Source organism: Colossoma macropomum, unplaced genomic scaffold (assembly GCF_904425465.1).
Source record: "Colossoma macropomum unplaced genomic scaffold, Colossoma_macropomum, whole genome shotgun sequence".
In the NCBI taxonomy this organism is placed as follows: domain Eukaryota; kingdom Metazoa; phylum Chordata; class Actinopteri; order Characiformes; family Serrasalmidae; genus Colossoma; species Colossoma macropomum.
The window spans coordinates 29,133,793-29,154,386 of NW_023494795.1; the positions used below are offsets into that span (position 1 = coordinate 29,133,793).

A 20,594-nucleotide genomic window follows, 5' to 3' on the forward strand; every position below is an offset into this window, starting at 1 on the left:
GAATAAACTAATCACATTTTGAATTTCGATGAGTGGGACTAATTTCGTCAGAAAAAGACGTCACTCATGGCCTTCTGGAAGTTCTAGATTTGCCACTGGCTGTGAATCTGAGCTGTGGGCCCTCCACGTTTTAGTCAAGTGAATGGAAATAGAAATGGAAACAGCTGTGGCAGCTCAGTGGGCTTTATAATGAAAATTAAGGTTACTAATTTTATAGGGAAACCATGTAAAGTTGTTTTTATCTGTTCTGAGCCCACTAGCCAACGAAAGGTCACTGCAGCAGGGTCCGCCCACCCAGTTTCCAAAGTAATGACTGTCAGTGCTTTGTACATTTAAAACAAGAAGGCAGCCAAGAAACTCCACAAATGGAAATGAAAGTGCTGATTCGCTTTGTAATTTTATTCAAGCTCGGTGGCAGTCATTTGGATATGTAGTGTACTCAGTGTCATTAATATTATTTGATGATTCGTGTGATTATTACTGAAAGTTTTGGTAAGTGGGCTCAGTTTAAAATGTCCACTACAGTTTAGCATGTTAGTTAATGTGACTCGGATATAACGTATCATACTGACTGAGCTAGCCTGCTAATGTCAGCCATTCGTTGTGAGCATATAATATTTTTCAGCGGATTGCAAAAATCCATGAATGGAAAGACCATTTTTAGGATATATTTAAGAGGCATTTTAGGATGCTGAAAAAACAGGTTTCACTCATTAAAACTGGCAATTTCCAAAACTGCTAAATAAAACTGCTAAGTTAAAATTGATCATTTGCGAGATTCAGATAAAAAAATGGAATGTGAATCTAGAGGGTCCCAAAATTTGTCATGTGCACCAGCATTAGCTTAATGCTAAGATACTTTTTAAAATATTTTAGCATTACCGTAGAGGTTTTTTTTCTTGTTTTGACAGAGATTTTACATTGATGACATTTATGGCCATGACTGGAGGGTTATACAAATTTTACACCTATTAACTCTAGTTCCAGATCTTTACAGTATCAAGTATATTAGTAAAACCAAAAAGACATTGAGTTTATCGAGTTAGTCAAGCAACATTAATACTCAGATGAACCTAAGGCAATATCATGTCTATAGAAACAACCTTAAACAACTTAAAAGCCTATTGCTAATATGTAGCCTAGTAAAACTAGAACTCCATACAGAAAGCAGAATTCATGATAGCTTGTTTTTGTTTGCTGATGCATTTATTAAGAAGAGAAACGTTCATCCATTTGAAAAGAGAAACAGCACTTTTCATGCAGCTTCCCTGATCCTAGAGGTGCTTCCTTGCTGTCAGTGCAGATTTGCTTTATAGCTTTGATCTGCCATAATGGCTGCAGCACAGACTCATTCAGGCAAACGCGGACACTCAGTCACAACAGCCGCCCGTTTCCATTAGCACAATGACATCATCGGCACTGCTGGACCCTCAGCAGCACCGTGAAAAACACTGTCGGGGAGCACGAGGCAACCTTACATGGCAGAATGTGACAATTTTATGTGGGTTATTTAAATTTAAGTACAACATATTTTGGTCATCTTGTATTTTCATTGCAATGTGAAACCTGCACTCACAGCAGTTGGACAGATATTTCTCATGCCTGTTAAATGTTTTTGATTGCTGAGTTGAATGTATAAACTACAGAATTCACACCAGTGTTATTGTAGTTTGGGATTTTTAATTAGTTTTTATTTAGTTTTTATTTAGTTTTTCTTTTTCATTTTGGTTTTTAATTCAATTCATTTTCAGTTAGTTTTAGGACTACATTAAAAGTTTTCATTTTGTTTTTTATTTTCTAAAAAAAGGAGTTCCGTTTTTATTTAGGTCAGTTTCAGTTTTGTTTTTTAATAATATGATGAATATTTTTTCAGAAACTGAGTGTACTCAGAGTAATTCCAAATTGGACTGCAGTTTAATCCAGATGATTTTTTGCTGGTTTAGCACTGCTAAATTATGATAAACAGAAAATGATGGTTCTTCAGAGGTTTTTAGTAAAGAAAATAGTTCTATATAGAACCATGAACACTCAAAAAACCCTTTGCATGATTAAAGGGTTCTTTGCATCATGAAAGTGTTCTTCATATTGATGAAGAATGTGCTGTAGATGGTTCTATATAGAACTTTTTTGAAAAGGGTTCTATATAGCACCAAAAAGGATTCTTCTATTGTTACGATGTCAAGCTTTTTGGTGCTACATAAATCCATTTTCAGGCTTATGTGTGCTTTTATTCAGTCAAACTAGCTTGTATTACCAACTATGAATGTAATGAAAATGAAATGACTTGCAAACGTAGAAAAACAGGTGTGTTTGGAAACTACACAGATTTACCACACAGACCAATCCAAAACTGACATTTTTAAAGTTTATTTGTGGGTTTGGAGATGGGTAGAAGACTAAACCCTCCACTATGCCATGGCATCATTTAAAGCTCAGCAGGCATGTCTCTTGACCGAAATATATCCACCTGAAAAGAGCTGAACTGTGGCTAGCAGTGGTTGCTAAGCAGTGATTGGAGGGCTGAGGAAAATAGGGCGGGGTTTGAGATGGTTTTCATCGGCTCAGACCCAGATGTTGGACATCTAGTTGCGCCCCTTCCGCCCCTTCACGGCCATATACTGGATACTGTACTGGATACTACTTTAAAAAGTAGCATGCAGCATACAGCATATTGCTGCTGTCGGAATAAAACCTTGTATCTCCATTTTTGACGTTTTTCAGTTCTTGACATAATTTGAAAATGTCTGTGGCCCTTTACATGGTCTGTAAATTTCATGATGAATGGACCAACAAGAATGGCCCAAAATAACTGGAAAAAAGTCTGGTTCCATTGACATACATTAAAAGTAAAGTATGTTTTTTCCTTCTCCTTTAAAGTTATCATTTTGGAGATACAAGGTTTTGTTCTGACAGCAGCGATATACTAATGCAGTATGTAGTATAATAGTATGCTATTTCGAATACAGCTGTTGTGCATATTTAACTCATCCAGACTAGTCCATGTGCCAAAAAATATTCAGTGGTTCTACCAGTCAGAAACTGACTACTGATGAAGGGGACAGCACACTTGTCAATACTTGTCTTATTTAAATGTGTTCATTGTTATACATTGGAAATGGTATCATTCTATGTTGAGTGCTGAATAGCTTTGAAATTGATTTTAACTAAGTTTGTTCATTTATAATGAGCGATAACAAATGGCCAAAGCACATAATATATGATCCTGTATCTTCACACAGTTGGCCACGTATAGTAGCCGATTATGTGGATACTACAGTGCTTCTCACAGTTAACTGAAGGATGTTATCAGTCTCATTTAGGCAAATGAATGCTGGTCTGCACAGTGCACAGTGCATTCCATAGTGACAGTTTTTGGAGTTACATTCCAGTGCACTGTATTTGAGATAAAACAGAGCCAAAGCACAAGCAAAACTGTGTCAATGTTCAGTTACTTACAGACTGCACTGTCTGTGGTTATTAAGTTACCACATGGTGACGCGTTAACTCACATCTCAAATGAAAAGCCCCATCTCTGGTCGCGGTTGCCATGGTGAGGGGACCGCAGACTGAGAAGGCTAACCTGATCAAATACCACAGTGGGATCTTCTGACTGATGTGGATGTCTCCCAACCCTCATCAGCACAGTTACCCCACGCACACAGGTTTGTTTTTAAACAATGTCAGGATGTGGGCTCCTACTTAGCTTCCATATGTATGTATATACAGTACTGTGCAAAAGTCTTGGGCACCTAAGCACAATATTTAAAGCCATTTATCTTGGCAATAACTATGTCTTTGCTGTATCATTAAAATTAATTCAAATAAGCATAAATACAGTGAAGTAACGATTTTTTTTTCTCAAAAAAAAAGTAGTTGATGTCTTGTGAGCTAGTTTAAGGAACAAAGTTTTGTTTCAGATGTCTCCCCAGCACCCCCAACCATCGGATGGATTTCTTAAATTTCCTCAGCAATTGATGTAATGCTATGAAGTGTTGATTTGCCTAAATAGGTATGGAAATTGTTAAACAAACACACTGACATATATGTAAAACCACCACTTGTTGTATTATCATTATTTGTTTTCATTGTATCACTACTCTTTTTCTGAGCAAGTATGCTTACTTCCTAACTTTTTAATCTAATTTTCTCAGTTGCTTAAACTTTTCCACAGTACTGAATATCCATGACCTTTGATCCCCTAAATTGCATGACACTAAAAACCAGCATGTTTCTGTAATGGAATACTTTGACAAACCATTGTCAAGAAACACCGTTCAACACTGCATCCACAATTGCAAGCTCTATAAAGCCTAGAAATGCTGCTGACTTCTCTGGGCCACAGCTCATCTGAAATAGACTGATGTATAGTCAAAATGTGTACTGTGTCCTGATGAGTCAACTGTTAAGATATGTTTGGAAACAATGAGCACTATGTTCTTTAGGCCAAAGAAGAAAAGGCACATCCAGATTGTTACCAGCATGAAGTTCTAAAGCCAGGGTCTGCCATGGTATGTGGGGGCATTAGTGGGAAACTTGCACATTTGTGAAAGCACCATTAACACTGAAAGATATATACACATTTTGGAGCAACACATGCTGCCTTCTAGATGACGTCTTTTTCAAGGACATCCATGCTTATTTCAACATGACATCTGCAAGCCACTTCTGCTTGTGTTACAACAGCATGGCTGCATAATCAGAGAGTGCAAGTATTAGACTGGCCTACCTACCACAGATCATTTCACAGTTTTCAATTTGATGCAGATGAAATAGAAATGACAAATTACTGACTTTTTAGAAGTTTATGTATGTAAGTGTCTATATGTAATATGTCCCACAAGTGTTATTAATGAGAAGCTACGTGTAAAATTATATGTCCCATATGTATTATGTCTGAATGTCTGTGTAATAATAATGTACCCCGTATATATTAATTATAGGTAACATATTATATGTAGCTAAGTATCTATGTGTAATAATAGTATATTCCATGTGTATAACATGTAAGTTTAGAACCGTTTTAGAACTAGTTACCGGTTCAGGTCTCTATTGGTGTTGTTGGATATACTAGGGCATCATCTAATGTCAGGTTTACTCTAGGTCATTTCTTAAGTGCACTGAGCTCTATGCTTTTAGAAATGTGTGAGCTGTATTCTTCAGGAGGTGAAGGCGGTGAATTTGTTGGCCTGACTGCTGGTATCGGAGCAGAAGTGGCTGGTGTAGTGTTACAGGACACTGATAGAGTTACAGGACTGCAGAGCTGCTCACAAGGCCAAGCAAAACAAAGAAAGGCAAATGAGAAAACAAAGGAAAAAGGGTTCTCTCACTTTAATCTGTTGACTACAGTATGTCTCCATGCATTAGAACCAGGCCCAACCTGTTTATCTACCATGGGCCAAAGGACCACTGTATAAAATCTAGATCTTTGCTGAACATAAATTGAACTTACTAAAAAAGTTGATGATATTGTGTATATGTGAATCTAAAGTAATGCTTTATACCTGTATCTGCCATTATAAACGCCCCTTTAATAAGTCTGCAGGATCTGGTTGTTCTCACCGATTTAATTTTCTTTCTCCTCATGATAATGCCATCCCAGACCAAGTAAATGGCTCTGTGATTCTTTAAAAGCATCAATTTTTTGTTTGATTCATAAAGTGTTTAATATCTGGGAGACAGTCTGTGGTACGGCACTAGGAAAGACCAAATTAGGCGAGGAGCAGCAGTCAAAAAACATATTTTTTTCCTGTGTGACAGGAAGCGACATCTACCTGGAAAAAAACATTAAGATGTATATCTGGATGAGTCTAAAAATATCAGAGCACCACTGAGTTTGGTGAAAAACAGTAGGTAATCTTGTAATCTTCTCAGGGAAGGAGGGAGAAAAACACTGACACAGCCCAGCCGGAGTGTTTTTGTGTAAAGTCTTTACATTTCCATGTACATGAAAAATAAGTCATTTTTTCACCTCCAGCGTGTAGCACCAGGGGCTCAGTTCCACCACTGAGTGTCAAAGCCAATACTGTAAGTGTGAGTGAGCTAATAAAAGAGGCTTACTTGTTTTCCAAAAATGCTTACTGGTCCTGCCTGTTTCTTGGGTTGTCACAATATATTTTAACTTGAATGTTGCAGTTGTACAGTAATGCTTTAAGTAAACAGCTCTGGCAAAGAGCTGCCTCTGTTTTCCATTTCTTACAACTGACTGAAATCTGGTCAGACTATGACTCACATTCAGTCAGTGACATATTTAGAACTTCCAGAAGATCTAGAATGATGGTTTTTTTTCTCTCGAAATTAGTCCCACCCATTGGAAATCAAAATGTGATTTGTCAATTCTGTTGTCAGTTCCTAATTTGGTTGGTTGTTATTCTATTGTGTAAGGCCTTCTGTTGAGCTCCTGAAGGCCAAACCGTTAGGAGAGCTTGTGTGGCTGATTCCACCTAGGAAAAAAATCAGTTGTAAACATTTTGTTTCCAGCAAAAACTATGAAATAAGAGTATTACTACGATACTTGCAGAGTTGAAATACAGCAGACCTGATGATTCTATTAAACAGTAAAAGTGCCCCTTGTGGAGAATCCATGAGGCCCTTTGAAACAATTTAAAAACAGTGAGGATTCCCTGAACAGCTTTTTCTATGTTTGAAGTTAGGCTACAAACACAAACAAATATGTAAATTATTATTTTCAATATAGGCTGACAAAAATGAATAAATATATTTAATTCTTTAAATTCTTATGATGATGCAGATTTGTTGTGACAGGAGCTGTTTGCTTCATACATTTTACTATACACTATATATTTATATATATTTTACACACATCACTGAGAGTGAGAAAAATCATCACGTTCTATGCATTTTTAACAGGACAGCAGTTTAGTATAGAGCAGCTTATATGTAACTCACTCTCCATGTTGGAGAGCAGAGTTCAAACTCAGTGCTCTTGTAAATAAGCACTTGATGGGCTTCTAACGCTACATTCTGCCAAAGTGATCGTCACTTTGGCACTGTGTGTGAAGTGTTTTGATCTGTACTGTTATCGCAGCCCTTAATGATGTGTTTATTGCTCAAAACCCATGTCACAGTAACAATAAATATATCGTGCAACCCTACCAAAAATCGTTAGATACTCTCTGAAGGCCTAGAAGGCCCTGAAAGTTTCCCACTGAGCTGTGCTAACTACTGTTTTGCATCTTTGATGGTGTCAGTATTTAGGTTACTGTGTATTGTTTGATATCAGTGGTGTTTTTAAAGTACTGGTAACATTAAATCTTGAGTGCTGCACTAGGCTGAAAACTGGCCTTCACAGAAACAGTTTATCTTGCTGGTTAGCACTGTGTTCCTCATGATGACAGCTAATCTTTCTTTGCGTGCTTCACAGATACAAAAAAACCTCAGAGACACTCAGCACTGCAGGCCAGAAAACATCTGCAGCCTTCAGCAACCTGGGCACCGCCATTAGCAGGAGGTTTGGAGATATGAGGTATGGTGTTATGTCTTTTAGCATTTAAAGGAAAAGTTTAGTCAAAAATGTTGCTAACAAACAATGACAGCGAATAGCATTACACAACTGCTAACTGACGCCTACTGCCTTCAGTTGACTGCCACGTTAGCATGTTTGTTCCACATAGTTCTTTAACCTGCTGCTTCATGCATCTGGCTCTGTCTGCTGGGTCTGGCTTGCACCATACTGTACTGCTGAAATCACATGCTAGCCACCACAGCTTTGTCCAATTAACCTCACAATACACACACTGTCTGCTGCCGTCTCGTGCTGAAGACATGCAGACGGCTCCGTGATGCCTGGTTGTTGAGAAGGGTTTAGCCCAGACAGTCTGTTTTGAGAAGGCATGTTTGTGTTACATAAGCATGGATTTAAGCAGCTTTCGCTGGGCACAGGACTGGGCAGCTTGGGGATCAGGGCTTCTCGTGGCACTGTTGGAAGGAAGCAACACAAAATGACAACTCCAACGCCATATTGCAGAACAGAATCGTGGAGGAGTCGCCAAAGATGAGCTGTGCTAGATGTAGTTAAAGATTCTATGTTCTACATTTTTCTTGAAATCGATTTTTCTCTTGAATTATAACTACTTATATTGTGTGTTTTATTTGACATAACAGTTGTGATTCCTTTTGCAAGATCATTTACCAACCTTTGTCCCTTTGAATCGTGCAAGCTGTTTTTGTTGCTCCACGTTTAAGACTGATACAGTTGTATGCAAACGTTTGAACACCCACAGTCAAGTGACGTTTTGTTAATTTTCTAAGTGAAAAATAAGTTAACGCTTGCTCTACAGACGACCAAGTTAAATATGGCAATTGCTGCAAATTTTAGTGCACAATATTTTATTTATTGTTATTTATATTACATATTATTTATATACATTTTATTATTTTTTCCAGTGTGTTAAATTCAGCGAATAAACAGTGATTATGCATTAGTGTGTTGTTCAACTTTAGATGATGTGCACTTAAAAAAGTATATTACAATGTAATGTGACATGATAATGATAAATATGGCCAAAAGTATGTGGACACCTGACCACATATTTTTTTGTTTGTGTAATCTACCGCTTCATGGCTGAGCTGCTGTTGCTCCTAGCTTCCATTTCATGACAGTTGACCAAGGCAGGGGTGTCCTGTGACAGTGCCACGTTTAAAGTCACTGAGCTCTACAGTACAGCCCGTGTTTGTCTACGGAGATGCATGACATAAAATATAAAATGCACCGAAACTTTTGCACAGACCATGTTTTATTATTTTTTCCAGTATGTTAAGCAAATAAACAGTAATTGTGCAGTAATGTGTAGTTCTATTTTAGAGAATGTGTACTTATTTTCCTTTAGACATTCAACAAAACATATATTTTGACCAGGTGTCTCCAAACTTTTGCATTCGACTGTATGTATATATTGAACCACATTCGTAAAGCAGTCTGGGCTGCTTAAGTTCTTCAGCCACTAATTTCAGATGTATAGATGTATAGTTGTTTGTGATATGAGTGATGTGGGCCCTTTAAGCATTGTTTGTTCTAGTTGTACAGTTGAGCACATCCTGGTCCTGAGGGTGACGCTTTGCAGATGGTAAACACGCAGTGCCGTCTGCCATCGTTCTGCCAGTGTCTTGTGCCCAGAACACTGCAGTAACTGTCTGTCATTTCTTTAGGCAGACACAATGTTTCCTTTATCATGATACTGTATCATTCTCTGTGACTGAGGCCTTTGTTTTCTTCCTCTGTTATTTGCTTCACACATTCAAGTCCGTCCTCTATCATTACAGTAAACTAACAGTTGTTTTTCTATTATATTGTACTATATTGTAAATCCAACCCCTCGTTCTCCTCATTTCACTCCAGCATATTTGAGTTACTGTATTCCAGGAGGTATGTGCATGTGTCTGTTTTGGGGTTTTCCTCTTTTAGTGCATGTGTGTGGTTTTATCCTTTCATCTTTGCAGTGTAAACAGATGTCTAATGTTTCACAAATGTTAGTTTTTGTAAATTTGCATGACCTGAGAATTATGAACACTATGGCTGCACAGTATAGTCTTTGATAATTGTTACTGCGATATTAGCCTTTGCAACATTGACATTGCAGAAGGCTACAACATGCGTTTAGCCCAGCAACTTAAATGTTTTATTGTGTGCTATGAGTTAGGAGTGGGTGATATGGCAAAAACATAACTTCACAATACTTCCAAGGCGATAAGCATCACAGTAATTTTTTCTGAAACGGTGATAGGTTGGACCAGACAAAAAGGAATCAATTAAACAGAGCTAAATGTTCTCTCTTAGTAATAAAACATGCAGTTGGTTAGTGTTCTTTAAGTGCTCAAGGTATCCAAGGTAACCATACTTAGAAAAAAATTACGTGACATGATAATGATAAATATGGCCTAAGGTATGTGGACACCTGACCACATACTTTTTGTTTGTATGGTCTACTGATTCGTGGCTGAGATGCTTCCATTTCACAGTAATAGCACTTACAGTTGACCGGGGCAGATCTAGCAAGGCAGGGGTGTCCTGTGACAGTGCCATGTTTAAAGTCACTAAGCTTTTCAGTACAACCCATTCTACTGCCAGTGTTTGTCTGTGGAGATTGCATGGCTATGTGCTTGATTTGTTAGACCTCTTAGCAGTGAGTGTGGCTGAAACACCTGAACTCAGTACTCAGTACAGCCATATGGTGTATCATCATACTGCCCACCCATACTGTGAATATCCTCATCCTGGACAACCTCAGCTGTATCTGTGGGTGCTTTGATAAATTTAGGCACTCACATGATCTAACAAATGTAAATGATTTTGGCCAAGAATAATACAGGTTAATCTAAAACCACAATGATACGCTGATGTGTTTAAAATACAGTACTAAAAGCTATTTAATTGGACAGTAAGTGTTTTTTTATGCAGAAAAATACTGATATTAGAATAAAAACAAACAATATTAATATAGTAAGTAATAATATTATGTATGTCAGTGTTCATTAGTGTTCATTTTGCTTTGAATGACCATATACCTTAATTATGTTTATTTTATTAAAATAAATGATAGTGACAAAATGGATTGTTTAAACAAAACAATCATAACACTACTGAAACTTTACCAAGTGTTTCAGTATTGACTGTTTCAATAGTGACAATTTTAGTTAATTTTGATCATATCGTACAAACTCTAGCCAATACATGACAAGCTAACACAGCTTTGAACAGTTATACATACATAAAATCATGACGTTTTTATTAAAACATGCAGTCTCACTTCCTGCTTGAACATGCAGGGGTTTGGCTAAAAAGGCCCCACCTATGGACTAAAATTTTGGTTGTGTTTCGGTAGTGACATGAAAAGTGGGACAGCATTTTTTTTTAAGTTTTTTTTTAAAAAAAATACCTCATGATAAATCTAAATCATTCAACTTTCAACTTTTTAAACATTAAAATGTAAGTATTATTTTCCAAGTTGTAAATTTAGGGATTAGGGTTTGGGACAGCCAATAGAAAATCCAGTGTACATGATGATTTTGTATATATTTATCTTATTGTAATTTCTATTACTGCCTTAATATAGATTAGATTTAAATAGATCACAGCATAATCTGTGTAAATATCTAAGGTCTGAGTGCTTAACTGCTTGTTTTTAATGTTTTCTTTTTACTGTGGGACTGAAGAAATTCAGTAGAAAGGTCAGTGTAGTCTGTTTAAAAGCAAAAAAAAGTTTACTGCCCAGATATATGTTTTTAACAGCTTGCTTTGGTTGTCTGACTTCTTTTAAATTGCAAATGGAATAGCAATAAAATTGCAGTTGCCATATATATTGCCATATCTTGCAGCCCTAGAACACATTACATGGTTTTAATTCATCTCCGTCACTAAAAACAAAGCTTTAGCATTATAACATATGCTCCACCGAGCTTTATATCAGTCTGCACTCGTCTTCAATAATGCATGCACTTTTTGTACAATCAGACACTGATGCAGCCTTTTATAGATGATGAACTGGTCCTATTTACATAATTGCCTGTTTTGTGTGCTCCAAGTCTTTTGCGTTTGCTGCAATTTGGCAATGAAAAGGTTCATCAGCAAGTCAAATAGCCCTCGAATAGCCTAATAACCTTCTACTTCTACTTCATCAGTGCCTCATCAATATTTATACCTGATTTGTTTGGTTTTTCTTACTCTGAGGGTCAGCTGTGTGTGTATGTGTGTGTGTAGGTAGTTTGCTGTGACACACCTCTCAGTAAAGTGTTTCTTTCTTCTCCTGTTGCATATCAAAAGATCACATTCAATAGGGTAAGATACTGGGTGCTTGCATGAGTCTGTACATGTGGTCTGAAGTGTTTTTCAGTCTCTGCATGATATTTGAGAAAATCTCCTGAAACAGAACCAAACTGACCTGTACGCGAGACGCACATATTCCCATGTAATCTCCCTCATGACACCAGAGAGCAGCTGAATACCATTAGCTGTAGAGGCTACTGTAGGCTAATCTGTTACTTTCTAGCCATGCCAGTCCAATAAGAGCTAATTGCTAAAGCATGCGGTGTACACAAAGCTTATTATTCATGGTCAGTATTATATTATATTGTGTAAAAAATAACATAATAGTTATATATGCTACAAAAGTGAATTCAGCATATAATTCTGTCTCTTTTGCCCCTCAGTTCACAATCAAGGTAATGCTAGGAATGCTAGGCTAGGAAATGCTACTCTCTTAAAGATGATTCTTTAAGGGTTTTTTCAGTAAAGGTAGTGGTTCTATTTAGAGTCCTTTTCATGCTTAAATGGTTCACTGCATGGTAAAATGGTTCTTCTTTGATGGAGAATGTGTTATTCTTTTTGTAAATGGTTCCGTGTAGCACCAAAAATGTTTTTTCTGTTGTAAACAAGCTTGCCATTTGGTGCTATATAGAACCATTTTCAAAAAGGTTCTCTATCAATCAGAAAAAACCATTTCACCTTGCAAAGAACCCTTTAAGCATGCACATGGTCCTTGAGTGTTCATGGTTCAATATAGGACCACTGTCTTCACTAAAGAACCCTTGAAGAACCATCTTTTTTAAGAGTGTAGCATTTAGCTGTTAGTTTAGCTTTGTCTGCTTTGCTAGGCATGTGTGTTACTTCCAGTAGACCTGTGGTGGAAACTGCAAGTAGGAACTGATACAGCACTTTAAATAGACTGATCCCAACATGCTACAGTTAAACCAAACTGACAAAAAGGTATCTTGGCAAGCAAAATTATCTTAAATCTCAATATTTCTAAAATTGTTCATTTTTAGACTTACAATAAGATTTTCACTCATTTCTAGACCTTTACTTGTTTTAAGTGATTTTACTGAAATGAAATGATCTCACTGTATTGGCAGATAATTTTGCTTGTTGTAAGAAATGTGCTTGAATTATCTGCTTATATAGTAAGATAATGTCACTTACTAAAATCACTGAAAAGTAACAAAAAGGTCTAGTGAAATAATCATATAGTAAGCTTACAACAGTTTCAAAATGAGAAATACTACATATATTGAGTAGATATTTACTTAGTAATTTCACTTGCTAAGATTAAATTTTTTAGCAGTGCATCTGCATGTAGTGTATTTGTACCCACCAGTAGGGACACACAATGATATTGGAATCATATCAGTACTGACAGATATTTGCTTTAAAATAATTATCAGCTTCAGATGTCTAGATTTCAGCGATATTTCAAATTGGCATTTGATTTCGTATTTGTTGGGCTGTGCTAAAATGTCTGCATTCTATTAATTTGACTACATTTGTAAGCTTCTACAAGTATATGTTAAATTTCTCTGTAACGCTAATCCAGGTAGTCCAAATTTCTACGGTTTATAAATGTTTATGCATGGATACGTCCAGGAAAAATATAAGACAATGGCTTTGGCTTCAGCCCACAATTCCCATATCAGTGCGTCTCTACTCACCAGACATGCATATTGCACAGCATAATCCATGCAAAATGTTTATTGTTTAGATAAAGTCAATTTCTCACACTTACAGTGCCCTTCAAAATTATTGGCACCTATAACCATCAATTAGATTTTGTTCATAAGAATTTTGAGGGGTGAGAATAATTGACCTGTCTATGCTCCAGCTACAAATGCATTCTTCTGTAGTAACTGTTGGACAAGCAGAAGAATGATGATGCTGGCAGAAATCCTATTCAGCATAAGGAGAAACTGCACACTCAGTTTTTGTCAAAAGGCCTAAATTTAGAGCATTTTAATTTCCTGGTATTTATTTTATATGCGTAAGAAGTCACATTGTTATTGGTGGTAATAAGTTCGGCATAGTTGCAAATTTTATTTGTTTTCCTTTACAACTTAGCCTAGCATAGCATTTAAACTAGAAACTCAATGGGCCTCATGAATCAGTATCCAAGTTTTTTCTTACATTTGTTCTTGAGAAAGGTTCTAAAAAGTCTGTCAGATTCATGATGTGCTCTTAAACGGCAGAAAAGAAAACACTGGTGAATGTCAATGTATAATTGGGTTTTATAGAGAAACCTCTTAAGAATAGGTTAAGGTTGGTGAGTGAGGCCCAATGTTATATAGCACTTCTACAGCAATTTTAATGTGAATACTTTAGCTATTCTGACAAAAACTGAGATAAGCGCGTTTCTCATTAGACTGAATAGATTTTTTTTTTGCCACAGTTCTGTAAAGCTTGTTTAAACTATCAGCAGTAGCTACAAAAGAACACATTTGGGGCAGAGCATAGGTAAGTCATCTGTGACAAGTTTTTATATTTTTTTTATCTGAATAATTTCACGTCACTGAAAGTTTAGATTTCTCATACCTTCAGCATAAGATCCAGCAAATAAATAAATAAATAAACAAACAAACAAACAGTGGTGCCAGTAATTCTGGGAACATATGACTAACTTTTACTGAAAAACAGGAAGTTTTCAGTTACAATGTACTGTACCTTTCTGTGGTGTACTGGCTAATCCTTTTCTGGTGTGCTGTTTGTGCTATATGTGCTGTCTTGTGTTTATTCATGCTAACAGTCTCTTTCTTGCCTGACCATGCTTTCTTGGGACAGCTACTCTATACGCCACTCTATGAGCATGCCCGCTATGAGGTAAATATGACTGAGTATGTTTAATTTAATCACCAAATTAATGCTGAGTGATACTGATAAAATTCAATATCACAGTTTTCTGTGAGTATATCACTTAGCCTAAAGTTAATGAACCCGTTCTTGCTGAGTGTTGATACTCTAAACTATAAGAATGCCTTACAAACCTGTAATGCTCTGCTGTAGAGCAACTTAGCTGATCAGAATTGTTCATAGTGGTGGTGATAGGAACCAGACATCTGGTGTTTAATGACCTCCCTCATGGTTTTGAATGTGCTGGCTGAGACATTGTTTTACAGTAATTTTACTTTAAGCTTTTGGCCTGAAATCCAAGTACGTGCAAAGTGTATTTAGGCAAAACAGTCCCAAAAGAAAACTTTTTTTTTCATAGTTATCACTATTTTACATATAAGAACTTTTTTACTGACAAACAATTGAAAGGGAATTCCACTAATTTACCCAAATTTTACCATAATTCAGTCATTAAGTTCTGTAAACAATGTCATTCAGAGTGGTTTGAAGTAAAAGAGGCAGAATTGTTCACAGTGGTGGTGATAGGAACCAGGCGTCCACAGAGTTTAATGCCTGTAAAAGCTACCTTACTGAAATTCCACAGTTATGAATGTGCTGCTTGTTTTATCATAGTTTTGGCATTATTTCTTTAAAATACATTCCTGATTATGAGGTACATACAGGGTGTTGTAAGGCAAAATAGTCCTCAAAGAAAACTTATTTTTTTTAGATTTACCACTAGTTTACCATGATCAACATCATATAGAAAACTCAAAGACGTGTTGGTTCAGTGGTCATTTCCCTTAGTAAATAAAGCCAACACAACCCCTGGTTTCACCACTGTAAAGAAATCTGATTCAGTAAGCTTCTCCACAGTGCATCATTTCTCATCAAACCACTTTGAAGGACTTTGTTTATATCTCAAAGACTGAATCATCAAACCTTGGTTGAATGCCCCTTTAACTTTTGGTTACCAAAAACTGAAAACAAACCACTTAGTAACAAGGACAACCACATTTAACGGCCTTTATATCATTGATATAATGCTCATTATCAATCAAATATATCGTTAAACATATCACTAAAACGGAATAGCAATATCATGGTATGTTAATATCATGGTGCACCAGTATAGACAACATATATCGCCCAGCACAAAGCCTGCTGTTCTGTGATGATGATGATGGTTTAAAAACGTTATTACAGTTTAGAAAGTGAAAACTATAGCCTGCAGTCTCAGAGTTGAAAGTGCACATATCCTTTTAATGTGATGTAAGAGGTAAACTGAAACCAGGATGTTAGAACCTAATTGTAGCTGTGTGGCTGAAGTACTGCAGTACAGACAAGTCTTCCAGTGACTGCATGCACATAATAACAGCTGAGATAGTCAATGGCAGGAGCATCAGTACTAAACATAAAGGTCTTACCACTGAGAAATATTCAGTGTATCATATAAACGTGTTTTTTCTCTGTTTTTCAACAGGAACTCGCCTAGTTTTAAGTCCTTTGAGGAGAAGGTTGAAAGCACTGTATCCAACATCAAGGTAGGTCTAACCGGACAGGGCGTGCACGCTTGGCGTGGGTCAATATTGACCAGGGGTTTCAGACAAACCTGAAGTGTTGGTGCTGTCAGCAGCTCAGGAGTATCCGTTAGTCCACTGCTGTTAATCATTTATCTCCTTTGTCATTCACGGCAGCCTGCCAACAGACATAGCTCCTAGCTGTTTGAATAAAGGCCAGTGTCAGGAGTCCTGCCAGCAAGCACTCTGATCTAAGACAGATCTAACAGGACCTTGCCTTACCTTCAGAGCTACATTTAGAGCAGACTTGCACCACTAAGAAGGGAAAATAGGCAGTGAAAGGCTGCAATAGTATAATCTAGAAATTTTCGATTTAATCTCTCACATCTGTATCACACTGTCAAATATCATAGACAACAATTTTGAAAACTCAGAAATGAAAACCCATAAACACAAGCTCACTTATAATAGAATCTACTGGGAGGCTCCTAAATTCCATGAATAAACATCTAAAATTAGACTTTATAATTCAAATTAAAAGCTACAACCACTAGAGACAGCAGGGCACAAACTAAATGCAGTGAATACAATTTCTATCCGATTCAGTGAAGTGGATAATACCGTAAATATTTTTTTTAAATACAAGAATAACAACCATGTAAACGCCTGTATCTGATTACATTCCCAGTCGGAAAGTTTAAGTACGTTCTGCGCATGTGCGTCGCGTCATAGCGAAAGTTTATACCATACAACATGGCGGGAGCAGAAACTGGTCTGCAGAGGAGGCGAAATTTATACGTTGAACTTTAAAAGACGGCGGTGGGCGTCCATCTTATGTCTCTCAGATAATGACGTCTTCCTCTCGCCTTCTTTGATAAGTACATGTGAAGTACGTTTTTCTGAGTCTGCCATAAATTTAAAGGACTTAAAAACAGAAGCACTGCTTACCGCCGGTCGTCTAACGCTGACTGGACTCACGAGACGCTCGTTGTCATAGCAACATCTACATTCGGATTACTTGTAATGTACATGTAAACAGATTTTTTTTTTATCAGGTTGTTGAGTAGAGAGCATATAAACACCTCAGGCTTAATCTATAATCTGAATATATTCAATCAGACTGGCAAAAATCTTTGCATGTAAACATAGCCATTGAGAGCTAGTCAGGCTTAAGTACAGCCTCCACATGGCGAGGTTAGTTTTAACAGTGTTACAACTAAGCCTCCTACAGTAAACAATGGAATAAATCCATATCCCCATTATTTGTTCAAAACTGCCAGTCATTTAAACAAAAGAAATTTCAGTTGTGTCAAAAATAACTTGTTTGACACTGACTCGTTTCACTAATCATATTTATTTTGATGCAGATATTTTTATGTATTCGGGTTGCAAAGCTTGTCTGGTTCAAACAACCTAAAGTTGTACTGAATTAATTGTGAGTGCATTGATTTACCAGACTTTTCTAGTGACTGTTACAGACATTCCCTTAGTCTGATACAATAAACCCTGCCTGTAAATGCTTCCTGCGCAGCAATCTTGCTACTTTCAACTTTGTTTATAGACAGTATGTGTTGGAAACAAAGTTTACATTTTCATTTGTAGTAGAGATGTCTAGGTAGCATGTGTAAAAATATTATTAGGCTAATCTTAGGTTAGGCTCAAATACTTAAAAAATAGTTTTGCAAAAAACAGAATGTGTGCCCTGCTTTCCCCTACGCTCTAATACTCTACAGGCCTCTGCATGTTTTTACAGGGCTGTAAAATGTGGTGTGTTTACATAACTGCGAAGGTAGAGATAGCAGAGCTTTATCACTAGCTCATGTTAGCTAAGTCCAGAAGCTGTGAAAATATATTTCTCTGACAAACTAACATGTTAGCACATCATCCACTGAGAAGAAAGGATCTCATGGAGAAGATGACGAGTCCTCATCAGCATCCAGTGTTGTACTGGCTCTGTTAGCTCATTAGCTTCTCTAAGGAGGTCACTGTTACTCATCCACAATGAAAACTACCAATTTCCCTTTGTGATTTTTGTAAAAGAAATGTTTTCAAATATGTATTTCTACACAATTTCTCTGCAGTATATTCACTTAAAAAGGTAGGCCTCCAGCCTTACATGAGTGGCAGCTGGAGTCTGTTTAGTTTTGCGTTTACCCATGATTACCAATAATTACCCATTTGTTAACCTTTTACGGACGCTTGAATATCAAAATTAGTCGGAATGCACATCAGCGATCAGACGGAGCCTGTGAAAACCCCACGTGCAACACTATGCAGGTTACTGCCACAAATTCTACACACCGCTTAATTTATTAATATCTATGACTGAAGCGTTTATGAAGTGTTCTACAGAAATGCATGTTTTACATAAGTGTTTACAGGTAGAATTCATCAACTGCCTATCAGGTCAACAGCGGTGAGATTCACAAAAGCTTTCAAAAGAAAAAACTTCCAAAGGATCTTATGACAAATGCTAAGATGTTCATAAGAGTGGGCCACCAACCAGTCTTAAGAAGAAATTTCTTCTTAAAACCCACTTACAGAGTTTTCACAGAGATCCTGGCATTCACCAATGTTTCCTTATTTGGGATTTGGTTCTTAGGTAAGAACAGAATCTACACACGCTCAAGAGCACAAAGGTAAAAAAGATCTATTCTGTGGTGTAAGAACACATTATGAATCTGACATAGACTTTTTCTTTGGACCTTTCCCAAGAACAAATTTAAGAAAAAACTTTGGTGACTATTGGTGAATGAGGCCTAAAATATGTCTAAAATACAGTTCTAGTAAAATAAACAAAGAAAGAAAGAAAAAAAAAACCTCAAATCTCTTAAGGAAGTTTTAATTATTTTAAATAGTAATTGTTTTCATATATAGGCTACAGGTTATTTGTCATGTAGGCTATCAATATCATATTACATTTTACCTACTACCTGAAATTATCCATATTTCCATTACCTTTTTATTCAGTTTAGTCTTATCAGTGGCTGAGGACAGCAAAATAAAGGTAGATCTAGTGCTGGTGGAGGAACGAGCCAATAGAAAAAAATCTTCTTTGGCTTATTTTACCAATTATATGTTGTAATAGTCACTGGAAGTGACAGCTTAAGAGGCTTATCCTGTCAGTTCTTACAGTGTAAGATGTGTGACCATCATAAGGTTAAGAAAATATTCAAGTTTTCTAAGAATACCACTTGTTCTTACAGTTGTTCTCAAGAGAAAACTTAAAGTAATGAAAATTCTTAAGAAGTGTTTTGAAAATTAATTTATCTCAAGTATGTAGTTAAGAAAAAAATGTAAGAATGCATTTGTGAATCCAGCCCCAGATCCAGCGGGTAAAGATCAGGTTGAAAAATGCTGGAGTCCTTCTTTAATTGAATATGTGAGTTTGCTCTACTGAACACGGTCCTGCTGTTGTTTTTGTTTGCTGTCCCGAGCAGTCGAAGGTAGGCAGCAGTGGCAGTGGAGGAAGTTTTGAAGAGGTTCTCTCCTCAGCAGCTCAGGCTAGCGCTCAGGACACCCCCACTAACACACTGACAGACAACAGCGAGCACACCTGCTAACCAGCCTGACACAAGCCTGGAGATGGAACGGTTCTGCCCCTCTGCGGCCAGGAGGCTGCATCGCGCCCTCAGGAAAGAGTTCCTGAAGCCCAGAGTCAAGTAAACCAGCCATGACCAAGCAGTTTACCTACTTCTTTCACCAAAATGTACCAGAGGTTGTGTGTCTTGGTATGGCTTCTATCCAAATATGTAATCAGTTTCATTCTTTTGTACTGAAAAAGAAATCCAGTGTATTCATGAACTAAACGTATGTTGCGCTACCTTCCTGGTAGCTGTTTGTGTTTATTTGTTACAACTTTGAAAAAAGATGGTTCTTCAAGGATTCTTTAGTAAAAAAAAATGGTTCTATATAGAACCATGAACACTCAAGGAAGCCTTTGCATGATTATTGGAGAATTGATGGAGAATGTGCTGTAGATGGATCTATATAGAACCTTTTTGAAAAGGGTTCTATATAGCACCAAAAAAGATTCTTCTATTGTTACGATGGCAGGCTTGTTACAGTAGAAGAGCCCTTTTTGGTGCTGTATAGAACCCCCTACAGCACATTCTCCATCTGTCTGAAGAATCCTTTAATCATGCAAAGGGTTCTTTGAGTGTTCATGGTTCTATATAGAACTGTTATCTTTACTAAAGAACCCTTAAAAAAACCTTTATTTTTAAGAGTGCATAATATGTGAAAGTATGTTTAAAAATACTAATCATGAATCAATTTATTGGCCCAAATTCAAAAATCATAAGAAGAAATACTTAAAATGATAGACTGGACTTTGAGCATGGACTAAGGCAAGACCCAATGCTTTATTAAGACATTTGTTTTACAGTGCACAAATAAATGAATAGCCCAGATATCCTTATTATGCATGCATTCTGCAAAACAAAATGCATGCAACCATGTTATAGTTA

At 36.8% G+C, this 20,594-nt stretch overlaps 1 protein-coding gene across 4 annotated transcripts in view; it reads left to right on the forward strand.

Annotated features, from left to right (window-relative positions):
* tpd52l1 (tpd52 like 1) overlaps window positions 1-19,996 on the forward strand; it is a 41,199-nt gene extending 21,203 nt beyond the window's left edge. For 2 of the 4 annotated variants that reach the window (XM_036582118.1, XM_036582121.1), the window contains exons 4-8: window positions 7,382-7,483; window positions 11,777-11,791; window positions 14,558-14,596; window positions 16,089-16,149; window positions 19,566-19,996. In XM_036582118.1, coding sequence (XP_036438011.1) covers window positions 7,382-7,483; window positions 11,777-11,791; window positions 14,558-14,596; window positions 16,089-16,149; window positions 19,566-19,688 — 340 coding nt within the window. In that variant the 3' untranslated portion in view covers window positions 19,689-19,996. The remainder of the gene's footprint in view (window positions 1-7,381; window positions 7,484-11,776; window positions 11,792-14,557; window positions 14,597-16,088; window positions 16,150-19,565) is intronic. The other 2 variants (XM_036582119.1, XM_036582120.1) reach the window with 2 other exon arrangements.
* Window positions 19,997-20,594: the final 598 nt, after the last annotated feature.